General features: G+C 46.0%; 1 protein-coding gene across 1 annotated transcript in view; it reads right to left on the bottom strand.

Moving 5' to 3' along the window:
- Positions 1-25,373, bottom strand: part of EVL (Enah/Vasp-like) — a 123,225-nt gene extending 97,852 nt beyond the window's left edge. Inside the window, exon 1 of the mRNA XM_007455641.1 lies at positions 25,069-25,373. Coding sequence (XP_007455703.1) covers positions 25,069-25,091 — 23 coding nt within the window. The 5' untranslated portion in view covers positions 25,092-25,373. The remainder of the gene's footprint in view (positions 1-25,068) is intronic.
- Between the last annotated feature and the right edge of the window lie 1,290 nt (positions 25,374-26,663).

Raw genomic sequence — 26,663 nt, forward strand, 5'->3', positions numbered from 1 at the left:
GGCCACCTGCACACAGCCAACACTGTCTCAAACTATTTTAAGTCTCAACTGGTCTGAGTCTGTTTCTTCATTTCCATGCTGCTTGTGAAGATTAAATACAACAATGAATGGGGAAGATTCTTGAAAAGTAAAACATTTCACTTGTCAGAGGAATGTGGAGCTTAGCACTCCGCTTAATTAATACATGAAAGGCTAGGCATATGGATGCCGGTTTACACATACACAGGGGTCTTCAGCAGCAGTTCTCAACTAAGGAAGTGCGGCTCACCCGGTGCGTCAGGAAAAGTTCTACAGAAAATTGCACCGCAAGTTATTACTATGAAGTATCAATGTCTGCCAAGAATCACCTTCTTCCCACCACCAAGATGAATCAAAGTTACCCCTATAACCTCATTCTTGCCAACTGACATTACAATAGACAGGTGGAATCATATTCCATACAACCCTGGGTGGGCATCCTCTAAGCGACTACCACCCATCTGACAGTCACTTCCTGGTTTGGGGGACCGTCTTCAACTTCTGCTGAATTCCACTCCAGTTTCACCAGTCTAGATCTAGCTAATAACAGACTTCATGATTTAAAAATCTAAAAAGACCCTATCAGGCTGGCCTGGAATCTATGAACTAATGTATCTGTTTTTGACACATGCCACTAAAATCTTTGCAGGATGACAATAGGCACATAAGTCCCCGGAACTCTGCCTCCTCCGGATGCCCACTCACCCAGCACTTCAGCAGAAACTCCTCAAGGTCGTTGCCTTGAAGTTGTCTACTCGACAGTGACGAGACAGATCCAGCTGCTCCATCTGTCAGGCCCTAAAGGAGGTCACAATCTCCAGCTCTTCACAAAGCATCCTAGGTCTAAGATTTTAGTAATAGTCAACCTCTATTTTCCACCAATACCAGTCTCTTTTTCAACCTTGAGTTCACAGCCAGGAAATGGTTGCCTAAGGTCCTGCCCAAACTGATTCAGAACAGACCTACCTGAGAACCCAGCAAGGGAATATGGAGGGCAGACACACTCTGCTCCATTCACCTGTATCTACTGCAGCACTGTGTCCTCTGGGAAACCACCACCAAACTGAGCCATCGGGCAGGGATAGTGTTTTGGTCATCTCTGCAGCCCCAGGCCCTGACACAGGACTGGATTCGGGCTGCTGTATAAATGGAGGATTACTGGACGGAGGAAGGCTGACTTGGGAAGTACACAGTACATTATAGTGAAACGGCCTGACCTTGGCACCAGAAGACCTAGACAAGCCCAAGCTCTGTCCTTTAGTAGCAGCGGGACTCCAGGCAAATCTCTTTACCTCTCTACCCTTGGCCTATTTCATCACCTGTAACATGAGGTGACTGGTCCTTATTCTGCCTAGGACTGATGAGGAGACAGCAGACCTGGAAGCCATGGGTATTCTACAAAGCAAGTACAAAAGTGACCCGTTGGGGCTTCCCTGGTGGCGCAGTGGTCGAGAGTCCGCCTGCCGATGCGGGGGATGCGGGTTCGTGCCCCGGTCTGGGAGGATCCCACATGCCGCAGAGCGGCTGGGCCCGTGAGCCATGGCCGCTGAGCCTGTGCGTCCAGAGCCTGTGCTCCACAACGGTAGCCTGGCATTTGGGATAGTGACTGTCAATCAGAACTTTTCCTGGGTGCTCCTTGCTCTGCAAACATGATGGATGCCAGGCTAATCCCACATGCCAGCATGTTCCCTAAAATCTTAAACTTAGGAGATGCTCATTTTGGGGCACAGAGGAAAGAGCCCTGGCCCAGGAGGCACGTGACTTGGGCAGCTGGGCCTGGGTTTCCCATCAGGTCTCCTGTCAGTCCCCCAAGCAGCCTGGCCAAGTGAGTCCCCTCTCCGGGCCTCAGTGTCCCTATGAGAAGACAGACGCTCAGATCCTCTCAAAGCTTCCTCCTGCCGCCTCCTGCCTCTCAGGGGTCTCCTTCTTTTCATAGCCCTTCCCCCACCCAGAGTTCACAGGCAGCTCTAACTCCACCAAGCCCAGGCAGGAGGCTCACCACCCTAGGACGGTATCAACACACTGGCTGGAATTAGCTACTCTTTCATCGTCTCTATGCCCAGCTTTTCCTCTAATAGTTTCTACTTTAATTAATGCTACCACAACTTATTTGGCAGGCAATCTGGAATTTCTTTCCTATTCCTCAACCAATAATTTGCCAAGAACTGGCAACCCAGATTAAACCTCAGCAGTTCTCACGTGGACTAACTCAGCTCCCTAACTGGCTGCCCTGCCTCTAGCTATAGCTCCTTCAAACCCAGCTTCCACATACTTAGTTCCAAGAGTAACTGGATAAAATGCAAATCTGACAATGTCAGGTCCTCACACAAACCCCCCCGAAGAAGACCCATGTCCTGTGGGAAGTGGTGTAAAGCCGGCCCAAGCTTCAATGCCGGGGAGCTTATCCCCAGCACAGTCCAGGCCGTCTCCCACCGGCGGCCACTCTGGTCACCCCCCCTGATGTGAAAGGGCTCCCTTTAGGCTCTGTCTCTGGGGGAATTCAGGACTCACCCAGAGGGGCCTATGCATTTAATTACCCCCTCCTCCAGGTTTGCCTAGGACATGCTTGGACCCCACTACAAGGTCTGTTTCTGGGCCTGTCTGCCACTGTGGGCTCTGGGAGGGCAGGCACCAGGCTCTACTTTATCTTCCCCAGCACCTGGCAGCCTGAGAGCGCTCAGCCCACGTTTATTTTCCTATGGCTTTAGTTGACGCTTTCTGGACGGTTCTAACGTGGGATTCTGGATGGAGGGGTGTTGCTGTGTTTGTATGTGTGTGCACTGAAGCAAAATCTCTGTGTTCAGGCAATGCTGCATGTCATAAAGAATTTTTTTAAATAAAAAGCTCCGTCCGGGGGTAAATGCTGGTACTCGTTCCACGTCTGTTCCTTCCCACCCCCCCACCCCCCACGCACAGTCAAGTGTGTGGTGAGCCCCCAGCCCCTTCCCTCCCTCACAAACGGGTGCAGGCGACACACCCCGCTCTACACCGGAGGTGCGCACACTGGCTTCAGGGATCCATAACCCCCTGAAACTGCACCTAATGCCGTGGTTTAAGCATATTGGACTTTTCCAGGGATTGTGTTAATAACTTCCATTCATGTTTCAAAGGTGCTCCAAATCTCCAAAAAGAGACCTTCCCACTGCCGGAAGCTTATGAACTGCCCCCAGCCTGGGGGCTGCTGCTGAAGCCCCGTCATGGTACGTCCCCCTGCTCAGGGACCACTGCGCCCACAGACGAGGAGGTTAAAGCAGGCAGCATGCCCATGGCGCTCGTGTCAGGAGCAGAGAAATTAGGAGCAACGAGGAGTATCTGGAAGCCTCCAACATCACTGCAGCCTAATAGAGAGCAAGGAATACTGCACAAATCTGGAAATTCTATTTAGCTCAGCACTTTCAAGTCTGTTTGCTAAATGCAACAACGTAAAAGAGATCTCTGAGTTACTTTTCCTTCTCAGTTCCTGGGGATATGGAGCTGCACTGTCCAGTGCCATATGCCCTGAGCCACGTGACCAAGAGCACTAGAAGTGTCGCCAGTCCTAGTAGAGACGCGACGCTAGTGTAAAGGACATACCAGACTTCAAAGACTCAGTACCAAAAGTCATCTAATAGAGCTCATTAGTAATTTTTATCTTGACTACATGTTGAAATTATATTTTAGACACAGTATTTTAAATAAATATATTACTAAAATTAATTGCATCTGTTCTTCTTACTTAATAGGGCTATTAAATATTTAAAATGCGGCATATGGCTCCCATTTGTGGCTTGTGCTCTATTCTGTTGGTCAGGGCTGCTCTAGAAAATGTGGCACACTAGCCACTATTCTGTGCTTCTATTCACTCTATCACTGCTTAATTGATTCCCAGCTTAGAATCGTTCTATTCTTTGCAAATCAAAAGCAAAACTTTCAGAGAGGATTTTCTACGTCAGATACTAGTATTTTCACACAAACAAAAACCAGTTTGGCAAAAATACCCGGGAAAATACACTAAGACAGACACATTTATTTATGGGGTCCAAAGCCACTTGGCAATATGCAGGTGAAAATGTCACATCCAGGATATACGTCTAATAATAATCTATTTCTATAGACATTTACTGAGCACCTACTGAATGCTGGGCTCTTCACATTTATTATCATTACTTTCATTTTAAATACGAGAGAACTGAAGCTCAGAGAGGGGTTCAAGGCCACTTTACTTGTACGTGGTAGGTCACCTTGAACCCCGGTCCTGGTACCACAGCGCACTGCCCCATCCCTCCCTCTGCCAACATTCTGCCTTGGTAAACTGTAAAGGGTGAGGCAAACATAAAGTACTTTGAGATACATTATATCATCTAATTATCCAAGCTATTCTGTGAGATAGACATGGAGGTTATCAATCACCATAATTAAAAGCAAGGCATGAAAAGCTTGTGTGAAGGACTTGCCCTACACCTAACAGCTTGGTGGAGCACAGTCTTACACCTAGGAGTTCTGAAAACAAGTTCAATATCCTTTCAAATGTACCCTCTCCATGCTACCAAATATAACCTCCTCCTTTAATTAATACTGACTGCGTTCCTGGTCTTGGAATTAAGGGAACAGCAGAAGGCGGACCATTACTGTCAATAATAGTCATATTCATATTCAGTGACAAACACATATTACCGCATATTACATATTCTTATATTATGAATGTAGTAACATCACCATGAATTTTTAGTGTGATATTTTATGTATTCATCAGCTCTTCCACGCTTACAGTGTCATACTCATTTGAAAGAGGAAGAAACTGAGACATAGGACAGTTGAATGACTTTTACAAAAGCTCCCAGAGCTACTTATGGACCAAACAAATTAAACACACAGGCAGCAAAGGTTAAACAAAGAAGCGCCTGGGAGAAGCCCTTCTTCTTGGTCTCTAACAGCCCAGGCAAAGTCTGACTGATTGATGTATAAACTCCTTGGTGCAGGTGGGAAAATGTAAAAGCAAAAGCACAGAAAGATGCATAAGAAGGTTTAACTTCTTGAGAGGGAAGGGCATCCACTGTGTAGGAGTCAGGGTTGCTTTTGCTCTGTCTTGTTCTGTCCTCAGGTGAGTTTCCAGAGGAGCAGGAGGGCAACCACACGCCATCCTCACTCTGCCCTAACGCTTGAAGTCAAAATATGGGAAAAGCAGTGAGACACAGAAGTAACCCAAGTACAGCGGAGAAGGTAAGCCTGCGTGTGGACCAGAGGGAGAGGATGCAGGTGCAGGAGTAACCCCACACAGCAGATTATGAACAAGGAGCAAGGAGACGTTCACAAGAGAAAAACACAGCAACTGATAACAGCGGACATGAACAGGGAGGAGACAGAAAGCGGGGAAACAAGAGGAGCTTGTAAGAAACTGCAGAGGGAGCAAGGTGCTCGTAACACCATCACCATGTACTGAGCCGCTGGCCAAGCTGTCCACGTGCCAGAAGCCAGCACGCAGAGGGGCAGACACTACCCGGGACCGGCTCAAAGCCACCACTGGGACACACGAGCCAAGGGAAAAGAGTGGGTTAAGATGCTGCTGAGTCCAGGAGAGGAAATTACTTAGGACCCCCTTAGCATGGAGGGATGGACTCACGTTGTCATTTATTTAGAACTTTCTTGCATGTGGTTTAAACCTAGTTCTTTTATCTATACTGTGCACCCGAGGTTACTCACTTTACTTACAGTTCCACGTTAAGAAGCCTGACGTGGGCTCCTCCAGCTTCCGCCGTGGCTGCGCAGCATCAGCTTCACCCTGCCTAGTCTTCCTTCTTCAGGTCTCTACCACTGGCTGTCCATCTTCTGCGTTTTCTTGCATTTTTTTCCCCCTCAGAGGTCAGTCCACCACTCCTTCCCTTTAGTTTCGGAGTCACAGGGAACGGGTGCTGTATTTTAGGACCCAGGGGATGATGAAATTCACCTGAGACCACAGAGCCAGAGAAGGCCAAACTGAGTTTTGAATCTGGCAGTCTTGACCCCAGAGCCCTCCGGCCTAAAGCCATGTGGCTGACAGGGTCTTCGTGCTCTGTCCGGGTGTCAGGCCTGTGCCTCTGAGGTGGGAGAGCCAAGTTCAGGACATTGGTCCACCAGAGACCTCCCGGCCCCACGTAATATCAATCAGCGAGAGCTCTCCCAGAGATCCCCGTCTCAACGCTAAGACCCAGTTCCACCCAATGGCCAGCAAGCTCCAGTGCTGGACGTCCGATGCCAAACAACTAGCAAGACAGGAACACAACCCCACCCATTAGCAGAGAGGCAGCCTAAAATCACAATAAGGTCACAGACACCCCAAAACACACCACCAGACACAGTCCTGCCCACCAGAAAGACAAGATCCAGCCTCATCTACCAGAACACAGGCACCAGTCCCCTCCAGCAGGAAGCCACACAACCCACTGAACCAACCTTAGCCACTGGGGGCAGATACCAAAAACAACGGGAACTACGAACGTGCAGCCTGTGAAAAGGAGACCCCAGACACGGTAAGTTAACCAAAATGGGAAGACAGAGAAACACAGAGCAGATGAGGGAGCAAGATAAAAACCCACCAGACCTAATAAATGAAGAGGAAATAGGCAGGCTACCTGAAAAAGAATTCAGAGTAATGATAGTAAAGATATCCAATATCTTGGAAATAGAATTAAGAATATACAACAAACATTTAACAAGGACCTAGAAGAACTAAAGCACAAACAAACAATGATGAACAATACAATAAATGAAATTATAAATTCTCTAGAAGGGATCAATAGCAGAAAACTGAGGCAGAAGAACAGATATGGGACCCGGAAGATAAAATAGTGGAAATAACTACTGCAGAGAAGAATAAAGAAAAAAGAATGAAAAGAATTGAGGGCAGGCTCACAGACCTCTGGGACAACATTAAACGCACCAACATTCAAATTATAGGGGTCCCAGAAGAAGAAGAGGAAAAGAAAGGGTCTGAGAAAATATTTGAAGAGATTATAGTCGAAAACTTCCCTAATATGGGAAAGGAAAGAGTCAATCAAGTCCAGGAAGCGCAGAGAGTCCTATACAGAAAAAAATCCAAGGAGAAACACGCCAAGACACATACTAATCAAACTATCAAAAAATAAATACAAAGAAAAAAATACTAAAAGCAGCAAGGGAAAAGCAACAAATAACACACAAGGGAATCCCCATAAAGTTAAGAGCTGATCTTTCAGCAGAAACTCTGCAAGCCAGAAGTGAGTGGCAGGGCATTTTTTTTTTTGCAGGGCATATTTAAAGGGATGAAAGGGAGAAATCTACAACCAAGATTACTCTATCCAGCAAGGATCTCATTCAGATTAGATGGAGAAATTAAAACCTTTACTAACAAGCAAAAGCTAAGAGAATTCAGCACCACCAAACCAGCTTTAAAACAAATGATAAAGGACCTTCTCCAGGCAGGAAACACAAGAGAAGGAAAAGGCCTGCAAAAACAAACCCAAAAACAATTAAGAAAATGGTAAGCGGAACATACATATTGACAATTACCTTAAATGTAAATGGACTAAATGCTCCAACCAAAAGACACAGACTGGCTGAATAAATACAAAAACAAGACCCGTATATATGCTGTCTACAAGAGACCCACTTCAGACCTAGGGACACATACAGACTGCAAGTGAGGGGATGGAAAAAGATATTCCACGCAAATGGAAATCAAAAGAAAGCTGGAGTAGCAATTCTCATATCAGACAAAATAGACTCTAAAATAAAGACTATTACAAGAGACAAAGAAGGACACTACACAATGATCAAGGGATCAATCCAAGAAGAAGATATAACAATTGTAAATATTTATGAACCCAACGTAGGAGCACCTCAGTACATAAAGCAAATGCTAACAGCCATAAAAGGGGAAATCGACAGTAACACATTCATAGTAGGGGACTTTAACACCCCACTTTCACCAATGGACAGATCATCCAAAATGAAAATAAGAAAACACAAGCTGTAAATAATACATTAAACAAAATGGACTTAACTGATATTTATAGGCCATTCCATCCAAAACCAACAGAATACACATTCTTCTCAAGTGCTCATGGAACACTCTCCAGGACAGATCACATCTTGGGTCACAAATCCAGCCTTGGTAAGTTTAAGAAAACTGAAATCATATCAAGTATCTTTTTGGACCACAGGCTATGAGACTAGATATCACTTACAGGAAAAACCTGTAAAAAAATACAAACACATGGAAGCTAAACAATACACTACTTAATAACCAAGATATCACTGAAGAAATCAAAGAGGCAAACAAAAAATACCTAGAAACAAATGACAATGAAAACACGAAGACCCAAAACCTATGGGATGCAGCAAAAGCAGTTCTAAGAGGGAAGTTTATAGCAATACAATCCTACCTCAAGAAACAAGAAAAATCTCAAATAAACAACCTAAACTTACACCTAAAGCAATTAGATAAAGAAGAACAGAAAAGCCCCAAAGTCACCAGAAGGAAAGAAATCATAAAAATCAGATCAGAAATAAATGAAAAAGAAATGAAGGAAACAACAGCAAAGATCAACAAAACTAAAAGCTGGTTCTTTGAGAAGATGAACAAAATTGATAAACCACTAGCCAGACTCATCGGGAAAAAAGGGAAAAGACTTAAATCAACAAAATTAGAAATGAAAAAGGAGAGGTAACAACTGACCCTGAAGAAATACAAAGAATCATGAGGGATTACTACAAGCAACTATATGCCAATAAAATGGACAACCTGGAAGATATGGACAATTTCTTAGAAAAGCAAAACCTTCCGAGACAGAACCAGGAAGAAATAGAAAATATAAACAGACCAGTCACAAGCACTGAAATTGAGACTGTTATTAAAAATCTTCCAACAAACAAAAGCCCAGGACCAGATGGCTTCACAGGCGAATTCTATCAAACATTTAGAGAAGAGCTAACACCTATCCTTCTCAAACTCTTCCAAAATATAGCAGAGGGAGGAACACTCCCAAACTCATTCTACGAGGCCACCATCACCTTGATACCAAAACCAGACAAGGATGTCACAAAGAAAGAAAACTACAGGCCAATATCACTGATGAACATAGATGCAAAAATCCTCAACAAAATACTAGCAAACAGAATCCAACAGCACATTAGAAGGATCATACACCATGACCAAGTGGGGTTTATTCCAGGAATGCAAGGATTCTTCAATATACGCAAATCAATCAATGTGATAAACCACATTAACAAATTGAAGGAGAAAAACCATATGATCATCTCAACAGATGCAGAGAAAGCTTTTGACAAAATTCCACACGCATTTATGATAAAAACCCTCCGGAAAGTAGGCATAGAGGGAACTTACCTCAACTAAGAAAGGCCATATATGACAAACCCACAGCCAACATTGTTCTCAATGGTGAAAAACTGAAATCATTTCCACTAAGATAAAAGGAACCAGACAAGGTTGCCCACTCTCACCACTATTATTCAACATAGTTTTGGACATCTTAGCCACATCAATCAGAGAAGAAAAAGGAATCCAAATCGGAAAAGAAGAAGTAAAGCTGTCACTGTTTGCAGATGACATGATACTATACACAGAGAATCCTAAAGATGCTACCAGAAAACTACTAGAGCTAGTCAATGAATTTAGTAAAGTAGCAGGATACAAAATTAATGCACAGAAAACGCTTGCATTCCTATACACTAATGATGAAAAATCTGAAAGAGAAATTAAGGACACACTCCCATTTACCACTGCAACAAAAAGAATAAAATATCTAGGAATAAGCCTACCTAAGGAGACAAAAGACCTGTATGCAGAAAACTATGAGACACTGATGAGAGAAATTAAAGATGATACAAACATATGGATAGACATACCATGTTCTTGGACTGGAGAATCAACATTGTGAAAATGACTATACTACCCAAAGCAATCTAGAGATTCAATGCAATCCCTATCAATCTACCAATGGCATTTTTCACAGAACTAGAGCAAAAAATTTCCTAATTTGTATGGAAACACAAAAGACCCTGAGCAGCCAAAGCAATCTTGAGAAAGAAAAATAGAGCTGGAGGAATAAGGCTCCTGGACTTCAGAGTATACTACAAAGCTACAGTAATCAAGACAGTATGGTACAGGCACAAAAACAGAAATATAGATCAACGGAACAGACAGGATAAAAAGTCCAGAGATAAACCCATGCACATATGGTCACCTTATTTTTGATAAAGGAGGCAAGAACATACAATGGAGAAAAGACAGCCTCTTCAATAAGTGGTGCTGGGAAACCTGGACAGCTATATGTAAAAGAATGAAATTAAAACACTCCCTAATACCATACACAAAAATAAACTCAAAATGGATTAAAGACCTAAATGTAAGGCCAGACACTATACAACTCTTAGAGGAAAACATAGGCAGAACACTCTATGACAAAAATCACAGCAAGATCCTTTCTGACCCACCTCCTAGAGAGATGGAAATAGAAACAAAAATAAACAAATGGGACCTAATGAAACTTAAAAGCTTTTGCACAGCAAAGGAAACCATAAACAAGATGAAAAGACAACCCTCTGAATGGGAGAAAAGATTTTCAAATGAAGCAAATAACAAATGATGCATCTCCAAAATTTACAAGTAGCTCATGCAGCTCAATAACAAAAAAACAAACAACCCAATCCAAAAATGGGCAGAAGATCTAAGCACACATTTCTCCAAAGATATACAGATTGTCAACAAACACATGAAAGGATGCCCAACACCACTAATCATTAGAGAAATGCAAATCAAAACTACAATGAGGTATCACCTCACACCAGTCAGAATGGCCATCAAAAAATCTACAAACAATAAATGCTGGAGAGGGTGTGGAGAAAAGGGAACCCTCTTGCACTGTTGGTGGGAGTGTAAATTGATACAGCCACTATGGAGAACAGCATGGAGGTTCCTCAAAATACTAAAAACAGAACTACCATACGACCCAGCAATCCCACTATGGGGCATATACCCTAAGAAAACCATAATTCAAAAAGAGTCATGTACCACAATGTTCATTCATTGCAGCTCTATTTACAATTGCCAGGACATGGAAGCAACCTAAATGTCCATCGACAGATGAACAGAAAAAGAAGATGTGGCACATATACACAATGGAATATTACTCAGCCATAAAAAGAAACAAAATTGAGTTATTTGTAGTGAGGTGGATGGCCCTGGAGACTGTCATACAGAGTGAAGTAAGTCAGAAAGAGAAAAATAAATACCGTATGCTAACACATATATGTGGAAACTAAAAAAAAAAAAAAAGGTTCTGAAGAACCTAGGGGCAGGACAGGAATAAAGATGCAGACGTAGAGAATCGACTTGAGGACCTGGGAAGGGTAAGCTGGGACAAAGTGAGAGAGTGGCATGGACATGTATACACTACCAAATGTAAAACAGATAGCTAATGGGAAGCAGCCGCATAGCACAGGGAGATCAGCTCAGTGCTTTGTGACCACCTAGAGGGGTGGGATAGGGAGGGCAGGAGGAAGACGCAAGGAGGAGGAGATATCGGGACATATGTATATGTATAGCAGTGAATCAGCTAACACACCACTGTAAATCAATTATACTCCAATAAAGATGTTAAAAAAAAAAAAACCTAAAAAAAAAAAAAAGATAGGGCTTCCCTGGTGGCGCAGTGCTTGAGAGTCCACCTGCCGATGCAGGGGACACAGGTTCGTGCCCCGGTCCGGGAGGATCCCACATGCCGCGGAGTGGCTGGGCCCGTGAGCCATGGCCACTGAGCCTGCGCGTCCGGAGCCTGTGCTCCACAACGGGAGAGGCCACAACAGTGAGAGGCCCACATACCTCAAAAAAAAAAAAAAAAAAAAAGTTAAATGATTGAGCCTGTATTAGTCAACTTGGGTGGCTGTAACGAAATACCCCAGAGTGGGAGCTTAGAAGCAGCAATTCACTTTCTCACAGTTCTGGAGGCTGCAAGTCCAAATCAAGATGTCAGCAGGGTTGGTTTCTCTAGAGGTCTCTCACCTGACTTGTACAATAGATGTCGCCTTTCCTCATGTCCTCATACAGCCTTCCTCTGTGCGTGAGCTCTCCTGGTGACTCTGCCTCTTCTTATATGGACACAAGTCGTATTGGATTAGGGCTCCACCCTTACGACCTAATTTAACCTTCAGTATCTCCTTAAAGGCCCCATCTCCAAATACCGTCACACTGGGGATTAGAGCTTCAACCTATGAATTCAGGGGGACACAATTCCATCCATATCAGTGTCCTAGACCACAGTCCTTTGTTAAACACCCAGATGGAATACAACACTGTAAATGTGGTCTGACAATTTTGAAGATTACTGGGACAATCATCTCCTCCGGAGGTAAAAATGATACAGTTTTTAGTCTGTTTTTATTTATCTTGCATGGTTTTGTATTATTTGGGATTCTTTAGGTTGTAGGTGACAGATATTAATGGGAAAAAAATGGAATTTATTAGTTCATACAGTACAAAAAAGTGGGCTCATGAATAAGCCTGGATTAAGCAGGGCAGAAAGTGCGACACACAAGCTCAGCGATGCCAGGAGAATTTGGTTTCTTTGGCCTTTGCTGCACCCTACTTCTCTCTCTGGCTTCACTAGCAGACCATCTTTCCCCACATGGTGGGAAAGAAGGTTACCAATGACTTGAGGCTTTCATGATCCTGACAGAGGAAACCGGCATCTTTCCTAATAGCTCTAGCCCATCATGGGTCTCATGGAGGACTCTTAGATGACATGCCTGCACCTAAGCCAATCACCACAGTCAGGGGATTGAGTTTTGGCTGGGCCAGGCCTGGGTTGTGTGCTACCCTAGAGTGGCGGTGAGTTGTCAGGCCCAGACAAACTGCATGACCAGGTCAAGTTACCAGGGAATGGAAAGCTAGCTCCCCTCTACTTAACCCCTCCTCTCCAAAACAGCTGCTGGGCAAAACACAGTATCTTTCTAGCAATAAATGCTATTCCAGCAAACAAACAGGTGTGCTAAAAAGTATTTTGACTGCCTCTCTCTTTTTAAAAATTTCTTGATCTTTGTGCAACATCTTACTTATTGAAATAACCTCAAGCTCATCTCTGTCTCTTTGGACAGGTGCTAAAAAACAAATGACTTATTGGAAGTGGGTAAAGAACGCCCTTACATCTTAGCACTTCCCATCAGTAAGATCTATACTGGAAAGCAAAACCGCAGCAAGTTTCTCCTCCTTACAGTCCTTGAAAAGAGCTACACTTTATCATGGAAACATCAGGAGTAATTCCATCAAGAGGGTGATACATTAGAAATTCCTTAAAAAAAAAAAAAACCCACCACAGATGGGCACATCTGAGAGAATGAGCATTGTAAAAAATAAAAGAGGGCTTCCCTGGTGGCGCAGTGGTTAAGAATCCGCCTGCCAACGCAGGGGACATGGGTTCGAGCCCTGGTCCGGGAAAATCCCACATGCCGCGGAGCAACTAAGCCTCTGCACCACAACTACTGAGCCTGTGCTCTAGAGCCCGCGAGCCACAATTACTGAGCCCGCGCACCACAACTACTGAAGCCCGCGTGCCTAGAGCCCGTGCTCCGCAACGAGAGAAGCCACCGCAATGAGAAGCCCGTGCACCGCAACGAAGAGTAGCCCCCCAGCTCACTGCAACTAGAGAAAGCCCGCGCACAGCAACGAAAACCCAACGCAGCCAAAAATAAATAAATAAATTTATTAAAGAAAAAAAGCTAACACATGCACACTGTTGAATGAAATTTACCATTTGGAACTGTCCAAAAATTTCTTGCTGCCAGGGACATGTCAGAAACACACAAAATAAACTGCCTTGGCAGTCCAAATTGGGGTACAACCAAGTGAATGACAGAAACATGGTTCTTGATTTTCCAATTGAGTGACTTCATTAAACTCCAAAAACATAAAACCCAGCAAAAACACAATTGAGAAAGAAAATTCAAGGAACATTTAAAAAAACTTTTCAGTTGTAACACGTCAGCTACAGAACTCAGAGACACGTAAGACAAAATTCATTCATTCATGGAACAACTTTTTTTATTTTTATTTTTTTTGCGGTATGCGGGCCTCTCACTGTTGTGGCCTCTCCCGTGGCGGAGCACAGGCTCTGGACACGCAGGCTCAGCGGCCATGGCTCACGGGTCCAGCCGCTCTGCGGCATGTGGGATCTTCCCGGACCGGGGCACAAGCCCGTGTCCCCTGCATCGGCAGGCGGACTCTCAACCACTGTGCCACCAGGGAAGCCCCCATGGAACAACTTTTAATTGTCCTTCAAACAGCTAGTAGATGCCGTGTTAGTGACTAGGGCACTAAATGAACTTGGCAAATAACAACTGAAAAAAGAACTACGCGTTTTACTGTTAACAAAGCACTTTTGCGTATATAATCACACTTTTCCTCACAACAATATTTTACAGATAAGGCAAGTGAGACCCAAAAAGAATAAATGATTTGCCCCAAATTACACAGCCAGTAAGAGCAGAAGCCTGAACGCACACCTAAATGAGACTTCAGATCACAGGCTCTATTTATTATCTTCTTCCATTTATGTATTTTGCTCTGAATATTCTCTTCTCCCCCCTCTTCTAGTTCCCAGACTCAGATTCTCCTTCCGCTACAGCAGCATTTTCCAGAGTTAAAACTAAAAATTAAGTGTTAGGCAATAAAAGTTCCTTCATCAAACACACATGGGAAACTCGGGGCAAAATTCACACACCCGCCGCTACAGGACTTCTCAGAGCCTTCATGCTACTCTCCAGGGCATGGGGTGTGCAATTTTTCTCAAACAGCTGACCACAGAACTTTGTTCCCCATGAAGCTCCTTGTATGACTAAGACAGCAGTCAAAAGCACAGGTCTCAGAGTCAGACGGCCCTGGGTTCAAGTGCCAGCTCTGTGTGATGCTGGACAAGTTGTGAAACAGATATGACAATAACAGCAGCTGTGTCACAGGATTCCTATGAGGATGGTAGTACATGTGTTCATGCCTATAAAGTGCTTACCAGGTTACAATGATCACAGTCAGGGCTCAATAAACGTGATATATTCACTTATCCAATGAAACATTATATAAAATAAATAGTGCCAGAATACCTCACAAACTCTGTTTTACAAAATTAGGGTCAGAATGATAAAAACGATCATTGACTTTTTAGTTAGAAGACCTAGATCCAATTTCCACCTTTACCAATTAAGCAGATGTGTGACTCTGAGGAAGTGACCTAACCTCTCTGAACCTTGGGTGGCTCTTAGATAAGATGGTAATAATAATGCCTAGCTCATAGGATTGTTGGGAAAATTAGAGATGATAACAAAAGTGCCTGGAATACAGCGGGTACACGTGCACACGTGTTATCTTGTTTGCATCTGAATCTAGAAGAACCAGAAAAACTTTTCATCTAAATATGTAATGACTCTTTAAACTTCACATGCATTTTTACTAGCTCAAACCTTTTCTAAGTCCCTACAGCTTTGAAACCCTACCACCTGGCCCTTCCAGGCCTTCCTGATGGTCTACTGCCCGGACAGACCCTGCCCGTGCACAGCAGGTCCTGCTCCCCAGACTCAGTACCTCTCTCAAAATCCCAATCATGCCTCCGTGCTCGGTAATGAACAGATGTCAGAGAGGCAGCAAATTGTCCTTTTTCCTGCCGTTTCCCCTTCTAGGGCCTAGAACAATGACTGGCATATGGCAGAGGGTTTTAAATAAGTCATAAAAATGAGCAAATAAAAAGTGCTGAGAAGCCAGGCTGCATCCAGCTCTGCTCAAGTGTGACAGATGGGATGAAGATGCATCAAACACCGCTTCTGCCTTCAAGTATCCCTCAGTCTAGTCAGGAGAATAAGATTGAGAAACATTAAATATTAGATTATGTGTTATACAGCTTGAGTGCTCTATGGCAGTTCAGTGAAAGGAGAATGTATTTGGGCAACAGAGGTCAGAAAAGGCTCCTGAAGGTAGCGTGTGCAGTCCTGGGTTTTGAAGGGTTTCATGGGAAGAAAACAACGGTTTTGACAGGAAAAGAGTAAAGGGACGAAGTGGGTGATTAAATAGTTAATTGCACTAGGGAATCTTGAGTAAAGAAAAAGGTATGGGCGAATCCTGTGAGTTAATGATCAGTCAAGAGAGCAGGTTTGCTTAACCACAAAACCGAACGGGCTTGCTTAGCAACAAAACCATGCAACAGAAGCATGAGACATGCCCCCCCCCCCAAAACACTAAAACAATGGTGGAATGAGGCCCACATCCTGCCCAGTGAGGCCAGGAAGTTAGTGAATCCTAGGACATGCTCCTCTGCACACACGAAAAACAGAAATGTGAGGAAAAGGTGACATTACACTGAAACCTGAGACGGTTTACTTCATTTCAGGGTACGTTACCGCCGTTTTGCTCGCTTCCACGGCTCCGTGACAGTCCCAGTTCGCCAAAGTAGGGGCAAGAGAGCTCCCCCCCTCCTCCGTGGAGGAGGCCTGACGCCTGCTTGAGAGTGAGGACGAAGGCGGTCATCTCCCCCGCCCCACTGCTCCTTCGATTATAAACTGTAGCCCACTAAGTTCTGGGGGCAGCACTCCCTTGCCTGCCCGCTTGTCTCTCTCACAAGCATCCTATACTTACTAATAAACTCTTTGCTTACCTGTCACTCTGCCTCTCGCTGAATTCTTGAAACGTGTTCTGTGGTTTCAGTTTAGAGACGGGGAAGCAAAGTGGCACGTGCAGATCTGTGACTAAATCCGTTTTTTGGAGCAGAGGGAAGATTCCTGGGAGTTAAGCTTTAAGAGAGAGCACGCAGTCAGGCCACAGACGGCTTCATTCGCAGAAGACAAAGGGGAGCTGCACTTGTGGTGGACAGAGTTCTACTGCAACTTGGTAAAGGGCCGTCCCCCCAGTACTAGGACTTGTTCCCTGCATTGCCCACCTTTCTTTGAGGCAGGCTGTATTTAAGTTTTCAGTCAGGGCGGGGTGAGCTGATTCACACTTCGAATCACGACAGGAACCTGATTATCATAATGCCCCAACCAAGACCAGGAAAACAAACGGTTTTATCAACTGTAGCAAAACATAATCTGCCTTCCTCTACCTTAGGAATCTCTAATGCCCTCAACTCTTCAGTAAGTTGGTGAATAAGGAAAATACACAGTCTTCACTCTGGCTTTGGAAGTGCTCCAAGGTTCATTCGACTATGAAAGCATCCTCTCTCCAGGAAAAGGAATTTCATCACTGAGTACAAACACTTCTTTAAATCATACAGTTTGTTTGATGTCCTGTTCTTAAACGTATATCCAACCACATAGTTTTACCCATCTGTCCTGAGAAGGCTCTATCTTGACTCAATACACAGCTTCTGATCCACGGCACACAGTGAAACAGGAAGGACAGAGCTTCTGAATACCCCGGAGGGAGCCCCGGAAGGACACCCACCTTCCTGCTCTGGGTTCTCTTTCCTATGACCCTGTGCTCCAGGGTCACAGGGGTGATCTCAGGGATGGAAGGGCTCCCCGTTTCCAGTTTTCTCCAGTGCCTCCACAAATAAACGCAGGCTGCCTTTTCTCTCCTCCAGCCCTCGTGCTGAGGAAGACGGAGGCCAAGCTAGTCTCAAAGACGCACAGCGAGATCCGTCCTGGCGTCGGGCAGGCCCTGAAGTGGCTGACTGGAGTGAAAACAATCCCACTCACTTGTAACCGGGTTCAGGATGAACTCAAGAGCCACATGACTAGTTACCAAACCCAACAGACCACAAACCATCAGGCCGTCAGTTCTAGACCCAGTGTTGTGTCTGTACGAGCCCCACACACTCAACACACCTGGGTTCAATCTGCCGCAGGAGGCGCCAGCTGAACTTGAAAGCACGTGTGACAGCACCTTTCATTATCCAGGGCTCTTGACTTTCCCACGCTTCCGCATGGCCGTCATCTTGTTCTCTCTGAACCACATAAATTATTGTTTGTATTTTCCAGGTGGACCAACTACATCCCAGTGAAGTTAAGTGGTGTATCTAAGGTAACACAGTATCATTAGAACCTAGGGCTTTCAGGTTCCCAAGCTCAGGTTCTCCCCACACACTCCAGCTAGGGAGGTGTGTCATCAGCGGAGCCTTGAAAAAAAAATGGACACGCCTCTGAATACCTGGACTCGGTAGGTTTGAGGTGCGACCTGGGCACCTGTGTCAGGTTTCAGTGCACCCTCCCAGTAGGGAACCATTACGGGGGGTCCCCCAGTTGAGGTCTCCAGTGGCTTTTCCTGAGGCCCAGCAGAGCCGCCCCAGGATGTACTACGGCACATCCACAACAGCGCCCGCTGGGTGGAATGGTGCTCTCCACAGAGTTCCCCCCCGTAATTCACTCTGCTTCCCCCCAAAGGAGGGCTCACACACCAAACCTGTCCAGTGCGGCCCATGTCAGTTCAACAGACATCTATTGCTCATGTCAGTCTCTGGAGATAAAGAGATATGACCCGGAGGAATACAGAACAATGAGGAACGGGCCACGGACTAACTAGGGAGGCACTGGGACAATGTTGACACTTGATGGTGGGCTCTGGCTATGTTATCATGATTAGTAAGAAAGCGGCAGCGTCCCAGTTATGTCAACTTCAGGGAACTTAATTAATCTCTCAGCCCAGTGAATCTGTGTGCCAACCAAGCCGAGATCCAGGCTCTCAGCTGATTAGTCACACCACAGTCAGTTCACTGTGTCATAAACATTTCAGCAGCAAAAAAGATTATCTTCCACAGACTGACTGCTGGCGTTCTGAGTCTGAATGCCAAGGAAATGGGGAGATCAGAGGCGCTCCCCAACCTTAAGAGTGTGTCAGGTCTCCTTCCTGGCTCCTGTGTAATTTCTAATCCAGGATGAGGGTCTGAATTAAATGCTCTGCTGCTTAAGGTAAATTAAAGGAATTAATTTATCGAGTATCTACTAAGTGCCAGGAACCCTGCCAGATGCTTTATATAAGTAATCTCATTTAATCAACACAGTAGCTCTGGGAGGTAAGTAATACCCCCATCTTACAGACAGGCAGACTAAACCACGAAGAACTTAGGTAACTTGTGCGAAGTAACAAGCCAGCACTGCAAAACATGCGTTTCCCACGAATACTTACATGTTCCCTAAAGGTGAAAACTGTGTACCTCTGCAAAATAGTGACCTTCAGGGCAGAGAGAAGTGATCATCATGAGGAAAAGACAACCAGGTTGGGTTACCCTGAAAAGAGTGAGAAAAAGTCCCTTCTCCTCAGGTTTCACCAGCCAAAATATGGCTAAGAGCACACTGCCCCTGGCTCCCGGCTCCCCGGGCCTCAGCTCCTGCACTGCTGCCAACAGCCCTTCCCTTTATTTTCACCCACCCAAATCCTATGCTTCTCTAAGACTCGCTCCAAGAGACGGCCCGGCCCGGCCCGCAAGTCTCCCTAACTTCCACAACAGAAAAACCAGATCCTCCTCCCAGCCCAGGCACCTTATCCGGACCCCTGTGGAACTTCCCCTGGTTTTCCCTGGACTCCTTTTGTCTTTGGCCACCCCCACGCCATGCTTTTGGTGTTGGTTCAGCACCTTCTGGGGACAGTAATTCCCTGAGGGCAGGACCAAGGATGACACATATTTGCATTTTCTACTGATGTTCAGGAAGTGGTCTGTTGGATGAAGGGCTATCCTAATAGCAAAAAGGCCCTCCCACCTCCAAAAGGACACACCTACACAGTTGGGAGACTCTTCTGCAACCATCCTAAGTAACTAGCAAGAGTTACACAGACCCAAGCTGGTGTCCTATTCTGGGGCTTATTCCTCTAGGTAATGAGTCCAGTTAAAATTCTTTCCTCTTGGTTCAGTTTTGCTTTGTTTTCTATATAAGAGACCAGAATGCTAAGCAAAGAGAAATGGGAGATGGAAACAAAAATTGTTTTATAAAGCAGCACCTGAACCGGTCAACTATGAACTGCTTCCAAAATACAAAATGCAAACATTTATAGCACAGTTTTATAATTTATACACTTCTTTCCTATATGTTATCCTCAAAATCGCCCTTTCCCTCTAAGAGAGGTAGAGAGAGATAAAGTGACTTCTGCAAGGTCCCAGCTTTTAAATTTACATTGTATGAACTGCAGGGGAGTCTGGCTCCACAACACTGCTTTGCTTTGAGTGAAACTCAACAACTGTAACACTTACTTAATAACGGAGAATAGACTGGTATTTTTAAATATACCTGCGTGGCCATCCTACAGCTAAATTATCTGTTTCGCAAAATAACTCTTGCTCGTGGCTAGACAAACACTCGGCGAAACTGTCAAGTCGATGAAACTTGTCTGTCCTTCCCTCTCTGCTGCTCTACTTTTCTCTCCCTCACCCTTCCACCCTCCGCCCATGTACTCCAACCAGGTGCCCCTACCACCCTCTACTAAAGACCCACGTGGCTGTGCATACTAAGAGCCCTGGGGGATCAGACAGTGTGACTGTAAGCTCCCCGTAGTTAGGGACTGTGACTTATTCAACTGAAGTTATTCTAATGCACATAATATCAGTAGTGTAGACATTTAATAGTCAGACATTTACTAATCCCTCCTAGAGCTGGTACTAGGCTAATAGTTGGTAGTGAGGTAAGGTGACTAAGATAATGCCTCCTGGCCTCCAAGAGTTCATACTTTAGCAGGGTAGAAGGATGTGAAAGAAACTGATTGTTACACAACTGCACTACAGAAAGTACTATTGATACACAGCTACATCACTAGGAGCCCTGGGAGATAGGAGGAGGGGTCAGTCTGTTCTACCCTTGGGGGCAGAATATTCCTCTTCTATTCCCGGGCTTTTCCCACAGTCAGGGAGGTGAGCCAAGTGCCTGGAGCTACAACAGGCTCTGGGCCCAGAGGAGAGACTCAGAACGGCTGTGCTGGCTGGAAGACACAAGATCAATTCATAGGATGGCATTCTAGGCCCAGAGTATCAGAGAAAGAAGGACTGAACTGAAGTTGACCAGATCCCCATAACTGCTGGGTGACTTCAGGGAAATTACCCCACCCCTTTGAGCCTCTGTTCTCATTTCCTTCACTCACTTAACATTATTTATGGATTGGAGGTTTGGGGACAGTCCCATGTCTCTGAGCCTCTGTTTTCATTTTTATGTGGGTTAAAGTTACCAGGGGCAAAGCAGCTAGCAGTGTCTGGTACATAGTAGGTACTCAGTGATCAAGTTTCTGTACCTTTCCTTTCCCTGCCCAGCCCAGTTTCCATCTCCTGTTGATCTGAGATTTATTTCCTCACCACCGTGTGAAAGTCACTGTACCTAAATATCTGTTTCTTCAAGGGATTACAGGACCCTGGGAAACGAGAGGGACTAAGCTGGCTTGGGCTCTGGACACTCGAACAGGGTGGTGGGGCTCTCCTCGTGTGTGATCTTCAGGTCTTCCCTGATGCCACTTTTTTTTTTTTTTTTTTTTTCGGATACGCTGGCCTCTCACTGGTGTGGCCTTTCCCGTTTCAGAGCACAGGCTCCGGACGCGCAGGCTCAGCGGCCATGGCTCAGAGGCCCAGCTGCGCATCGGCAGGCAGACTCTCAACCACTGCGCCACCGGGGAAGCCCTCCAACTGTGGGTTTTTAAATACTGGAGTTGGTATACCACATTCCTTCTGGAAATAAATCAGAATAAGTGGCAGGAATTCTGAGAAACAGCGGTTTCTGATTTGGGTTCCATTCTCACTTGAGGGATTATGAAGCCGAAAATCACATTTCAAACTCTTTATTCCAGGGTCGGTAAGGGGATGCAGTCATTATTCTGGGTCTAGAGGTGGAGGAAAAACTAGACAGTATGCCATAAAGTTGTCTCCAGCAGGGCTCAGAGGATAGCCTCTGTGGTGTGCAGTTAACAGGTCAATGTTGACTTAAACTATCAGTTCAGCACACATCTCGCCTAAGAAGTTTTTTTTTTTTTAAAGCAAAAACACAAATGCAGTGTGTCTCCCAGCACGGGCAGCTAGAACAGCTGGCCTGGTGTTAGGACAACACAGCCTTGCAGTCAGTGGAAGGCAGAAACCCCCTAACCAGCTGGAAAATGCCGGCCCGGCCTCTCAAGCTCTCGGGACCCTGCAGCTCTCCAGGCTTGGGCCCTGGGCCCCCACACGTCATTCTAGAGTGAGGGCGTCGCGGAGATTCCTCATGAAATGTGCTCGCAGTTCTCTGACACTCCTGCCATGGGGGTGTGCTGAGGACACTTCACATTTTTCTCAGGAGGTCAGATGTCGGCTTTTCGACATGCTCTTCTGAACCAGCACACTCGGCGGGCACCATGGTACCATCCCAGGCCTGCGCCGAGCTAGCCAGAGAGCTTGCTTGCTTTTTCTTCCTTATTAAGTCCTCGTGAAAATGAACTGTGTCCGCCACTTACTAAGGCCTTACTGTGTGTCAAGCAGTTTTAGGCACTAAGGAGACAAAGTTAAAAAGACAGGACTGACAGACCACATTGGAACTCAGAGTCCCATAGGGAATAACGGCAGGTAAACGTGTCTGTCAATCAGACTTCCTTTTAAAATGAACGTGGCCCTTGCGTTCTTGGAGTTGGGTGTGTGTACAGAGGACTGTGTCCACAGATAACCTGATGGAGACCCCCAGGGTCCTCTCCTTCCTTTATACTCATGTGGAAAGAGTGCTATGATTTATGAAGTAAGTTTATGTTATCTCATTTAATTCTAACAGTATCATAGGCTTTCTTGGCAAGAACAACTATCCCCATTTTCAGTTGAGAAAACTGAGACTTCAGAACGATGAAGAGGCTGGCCAAGCCCACAAAGGAGCACACGGCAGAAGGAGGATTATAAAGCAGGTCCCCTGGTTCTCGCCCCAGCGTTCCCTTCCACCGCCGCCCCATGAGCGTGCCCCCCTCACGCCTGCACCCCCGCCTTGGCCCACCTGCCCATACCTGAACTGCAGCTTCTGGCTCCTCCCTGTACCTCCCTCCTTGCCTCTGCCTCAGACTTCCCACCTTAACGACAACAACAATGCCTGCTTTCCCCAAGCCAATGGTTCTCAAAGTCTGGTCCCCAGAACTGCAGCATCAGAAAACCTGGGAACTTATCGGACACACAGATCCTGAAGCCCCATCCGAGACCTGCTAGATCTGAAACCCTGGGGGTGCGTTTTCATGAGCCCTCCGGGTGATTCTGCTGCGTGCTATAGCTTCAGGACCAACCTGACCTAAATTAAAAAGCTAAGCTAAGCTCCTCTCGAGCACAGCGTTGCCCCACAACAATCACCTGGCCCCCATGTGCATAGGCCCCATGACTAAAGAAGAAAGCCACCTGGTCTGGCCCCCGTGCAGCCGTCATAAAGTGCAATCATACTCAGCGAAATTCTTCAGGGCCAGCTTAGGCAGAAACTTGAAGGGTAACAGGCTTCCCCACTTTCTCAGCTCAGCAGAGCAGTGGCCTTTAACTCAACCCCCTTCCACCTCATCAGACCCAGCTCTTGGCTCCGGGACTAGGTGCCACTACGGTGGGAGTGGGTTTGTTGATATGCATCCCTCCCCACTGACTACAAAATACAACGAAAGGCTCCAAGCTTGTTCGAGGCAGAAGCCAAGACTGACTCCACCTCAAACAAATGCTAGCAATAAAATATGAGCCTCACCACTGTACTACTTTCTACGATGTACAAAGCTCTTCCGTAACTCTCACAAGGGTCAGGAAAGCCAATTTTGAATCTCGGATTAGAACCCAAGACTCACGATTCATTCCCTAAGGACCTATCTACTGTTACATGCCAGGCATTAAATAAATTCTTGTCAGTTATCTAGTGGAGCTATCCTAAAACTGTAAGTTCTGGTCACGGTGTCACCCCATGTCATCCGAGCACGTTGCCACGTGGAAAGAATGTTCTTTTCACAAACCCAGTCCATTAGAAATAATGCAGAGGCAGGCTCTTAAACAAAGGATAACTTCCTGGATCCAAAGCCCCAAGTTTATAGAAAGGGCGGGAACAACCTCCGAGCCCTGCTTTTCCTTGTGGAAAGCTGATAATGCTCTCATCCTCTCCCTTGATTTTGATCAAAAGGTCTCTAGTTTTCTCTTACAAGTAATGAAAGGTGGTAATTCTATTATCATTTTCATGTCTGTTGCAGCAACATTTGGAGGGAACGAAAGAGGCCTGTGGAGGTTCCCACACAATCACTTCTTTGCCCATCAATATGGTACTTTCGTTCAGTTCTAAAATACACAAAAATCCCATCTGAGAAATGAGAAGCTGTCAGAGGTTAGAAACAGACACACTGTCTTCCGTATGCTCCGAAGAGGTGGAGACCTGCACAAGAATGAGCCGGTAACCCTCCCATCCCAGCTCCTTTATTTTCATTTCTTAGAGACTATCTCTTCTGGATCACGCGCCCCCCCCACCCCACACCCGCCGCACTACATTCATAACCAGGGAGGAGAGATGGAGGAAAGAGAAGGCATAAGATTCACAAAAGACTCTAATCTGGAGCATTAATAATTACAGCAGCTGAAAAGCTGACGAAAGCAAAGAAGGACCCTGTTAACAAAACATCATGAGGGTACTTCCCAGAAAACCGCCCAGCCGCGAGATCACTATTCACAACGAGCAAAATCAGAGCCCAGATCAGATCTTGACTAAGCAGACAGACTTGCAGGATTTTCACCTTCACCGCTACAGTTAGCGTTTTTTAAAAGAGCAGTCAGGCTCCATGAGTTTGACAAAGGAAGAAAAACAAAAGGCAGCAAGAGACTCCTTCTGGATAAGCAGTTCCTATTCTGTATTCATACCTCTACACCAGCAACAGCACAGCTCAGATGAGGCACAAGGTGGGGTCTTCGGCACATTCACACACGATCAAACCAATTACCCACGCTGCATCTGTCCTGCAGTAAACAACCAGGACCGGTACCACCTCCGCACCTCCCGCCCCCGTGACCGGGAGAAACCCCGCCACAGAAAAGAACCCTTCTTTTGTGAGAACCAGCCAGAGCCCAAGCTGTCATTACACAGCAAAAACCTAGCGAGAACAAAAAGGCAGCGGCAGACTGATGTAGAAAACCCAGAACATACCTGAATTCTTCAAATGCAAACATGACCTAGTCAGAGACAATTTCCTTATACTGCCTGGTAGCCTTTCTGGTTCGGAGGACAACCGTTAATCAGTCAGATGGTGCAAAGTGCAGAAGAAAGAGGCGGGTCTGCACCCCCCGACCCCCCATATTCTGAACTAGAAGGCTTTCTGCAGACGGGCCTGCAGCCTCCAGCCAGCCAGCTGCTGACGAGCAGCAGCTGACAGGCAGGCAGCTAGAGGACCACGTGATCATTCCAGCAAGTCTGATTAACGCAGCGAACGCTGAGGCTCCACGCTGGGAGCTGGGTCAGTCCCGGGCAAGAAGTGGAACCCCAGGCACGCCTGGGATCCTGGGGAAATCACACAACACACGGCCCCCCGCAAGAACCGTACGGGGGATGGGGTGGGGGGCAAGAGCGTAAAGGCACGAGAGCGCAATCTGTTCCCACGCGCTCTGCTGGGTCACCTCACCCTCCCGCGGCCACTGCTGTGCACAGGGTCAGGTACAATGACCACCGTGGGCAGCGAACGCAGAGGAGACTGATACCGGGCTGCGTGTTACCGGAAGTTCTTCAGAATTCTGTATTTTACCCTTCCACTATCAAACATTATTTTAGCACAAACGCACAAGCTGCTCTGGAATGACAGAATTCACATTTTATGCCCAGCACTTTACCACGAACAACATCACCTTGTAGGTCCAACCAGGATGCGTGACCTCATTTATCTGATTATTCATTTATTGAGTACCTAATACGTACCAGGCTCCAATTCCTTGAAGTACAAAAAATGCTGTAATAATTTCAGAACACAAGTTAAGAAAAAGGAAACGAGACACCAGCCAAAAAAAGAGGAATGTTTCCCCGCTTGTAAAGCCCGAGCTGGCGAGATTTGGCAAGCGAGCTGAGGCTGTGCTCTGAAAGTTGCCATTAAGGAGAACTGTAGCATCTGGATTGCAAATCTTTATAAAATAAGGGAGGCAGACCTCAAATAAAAACCGGTGAGATACTCTTGACTTTTCTTCTCTCCCTCACACCGGCCACTGACTCTGATTCTACCTCATGAAGGTTTCTTTGAATCTGACCCTTCCCCACTCCCAGACCCACTGCCTCAGCTCTCACCTTCAGCATTTCCCTCGTAGTCTTTTGCATTAGTAACTGGTCTTCCATGTTCCGTCCCTTCTCTAACAATCTGCCAGAACAATTGTTCTTAGTCTGATTTTGATGTCCGCCTATTTTAACCCTTAGTTCCTCGGTGGTCACGGGATTGAGTAAAAACGTCTCAGCGCAACACACAGTCTTATTTCTCCAACTTTCTTCCATTAAAACTTTTTACAACCCCCAAAATTCAGCTAGACACTCCCAGTTCCCAAAATAAGCCAGACCCTCTGTCCTCTGGTCCCCAGGCCAACCAGCTCAGATTATTTCTTCCTCCCCACATGGCCTGCACCCTTCCACATGGCCCCCATTGTTCCCTGGGCTGCTCCGTCCCCAGGGGCCTGACCCATCCACAGGACGGTCAGCTGCTCTCTCTGCTGTCAACTGTGCTGCATTACAGCATCCTGCCCACCCCACATCTATGAGGCCCTTGAGGG

Source organism: Lipotes vexillifer, unplaced genomic scaffold (assembly GCF_000442215.2).
Source record: "Lipotes vexillifer unplaced genomic scaffold, Lipotes_vexillifer_v1.1 scaffold584, whole genome shotgun sequence".
In the NCBI taxonomy this organism is placed as follows: domain Eukaryota; kingdom Metazoa; phylum Chordata; class Mammalia; order Artiodactyla; family Lipotidae; genus Lipotes; species Lipotes vexillifer.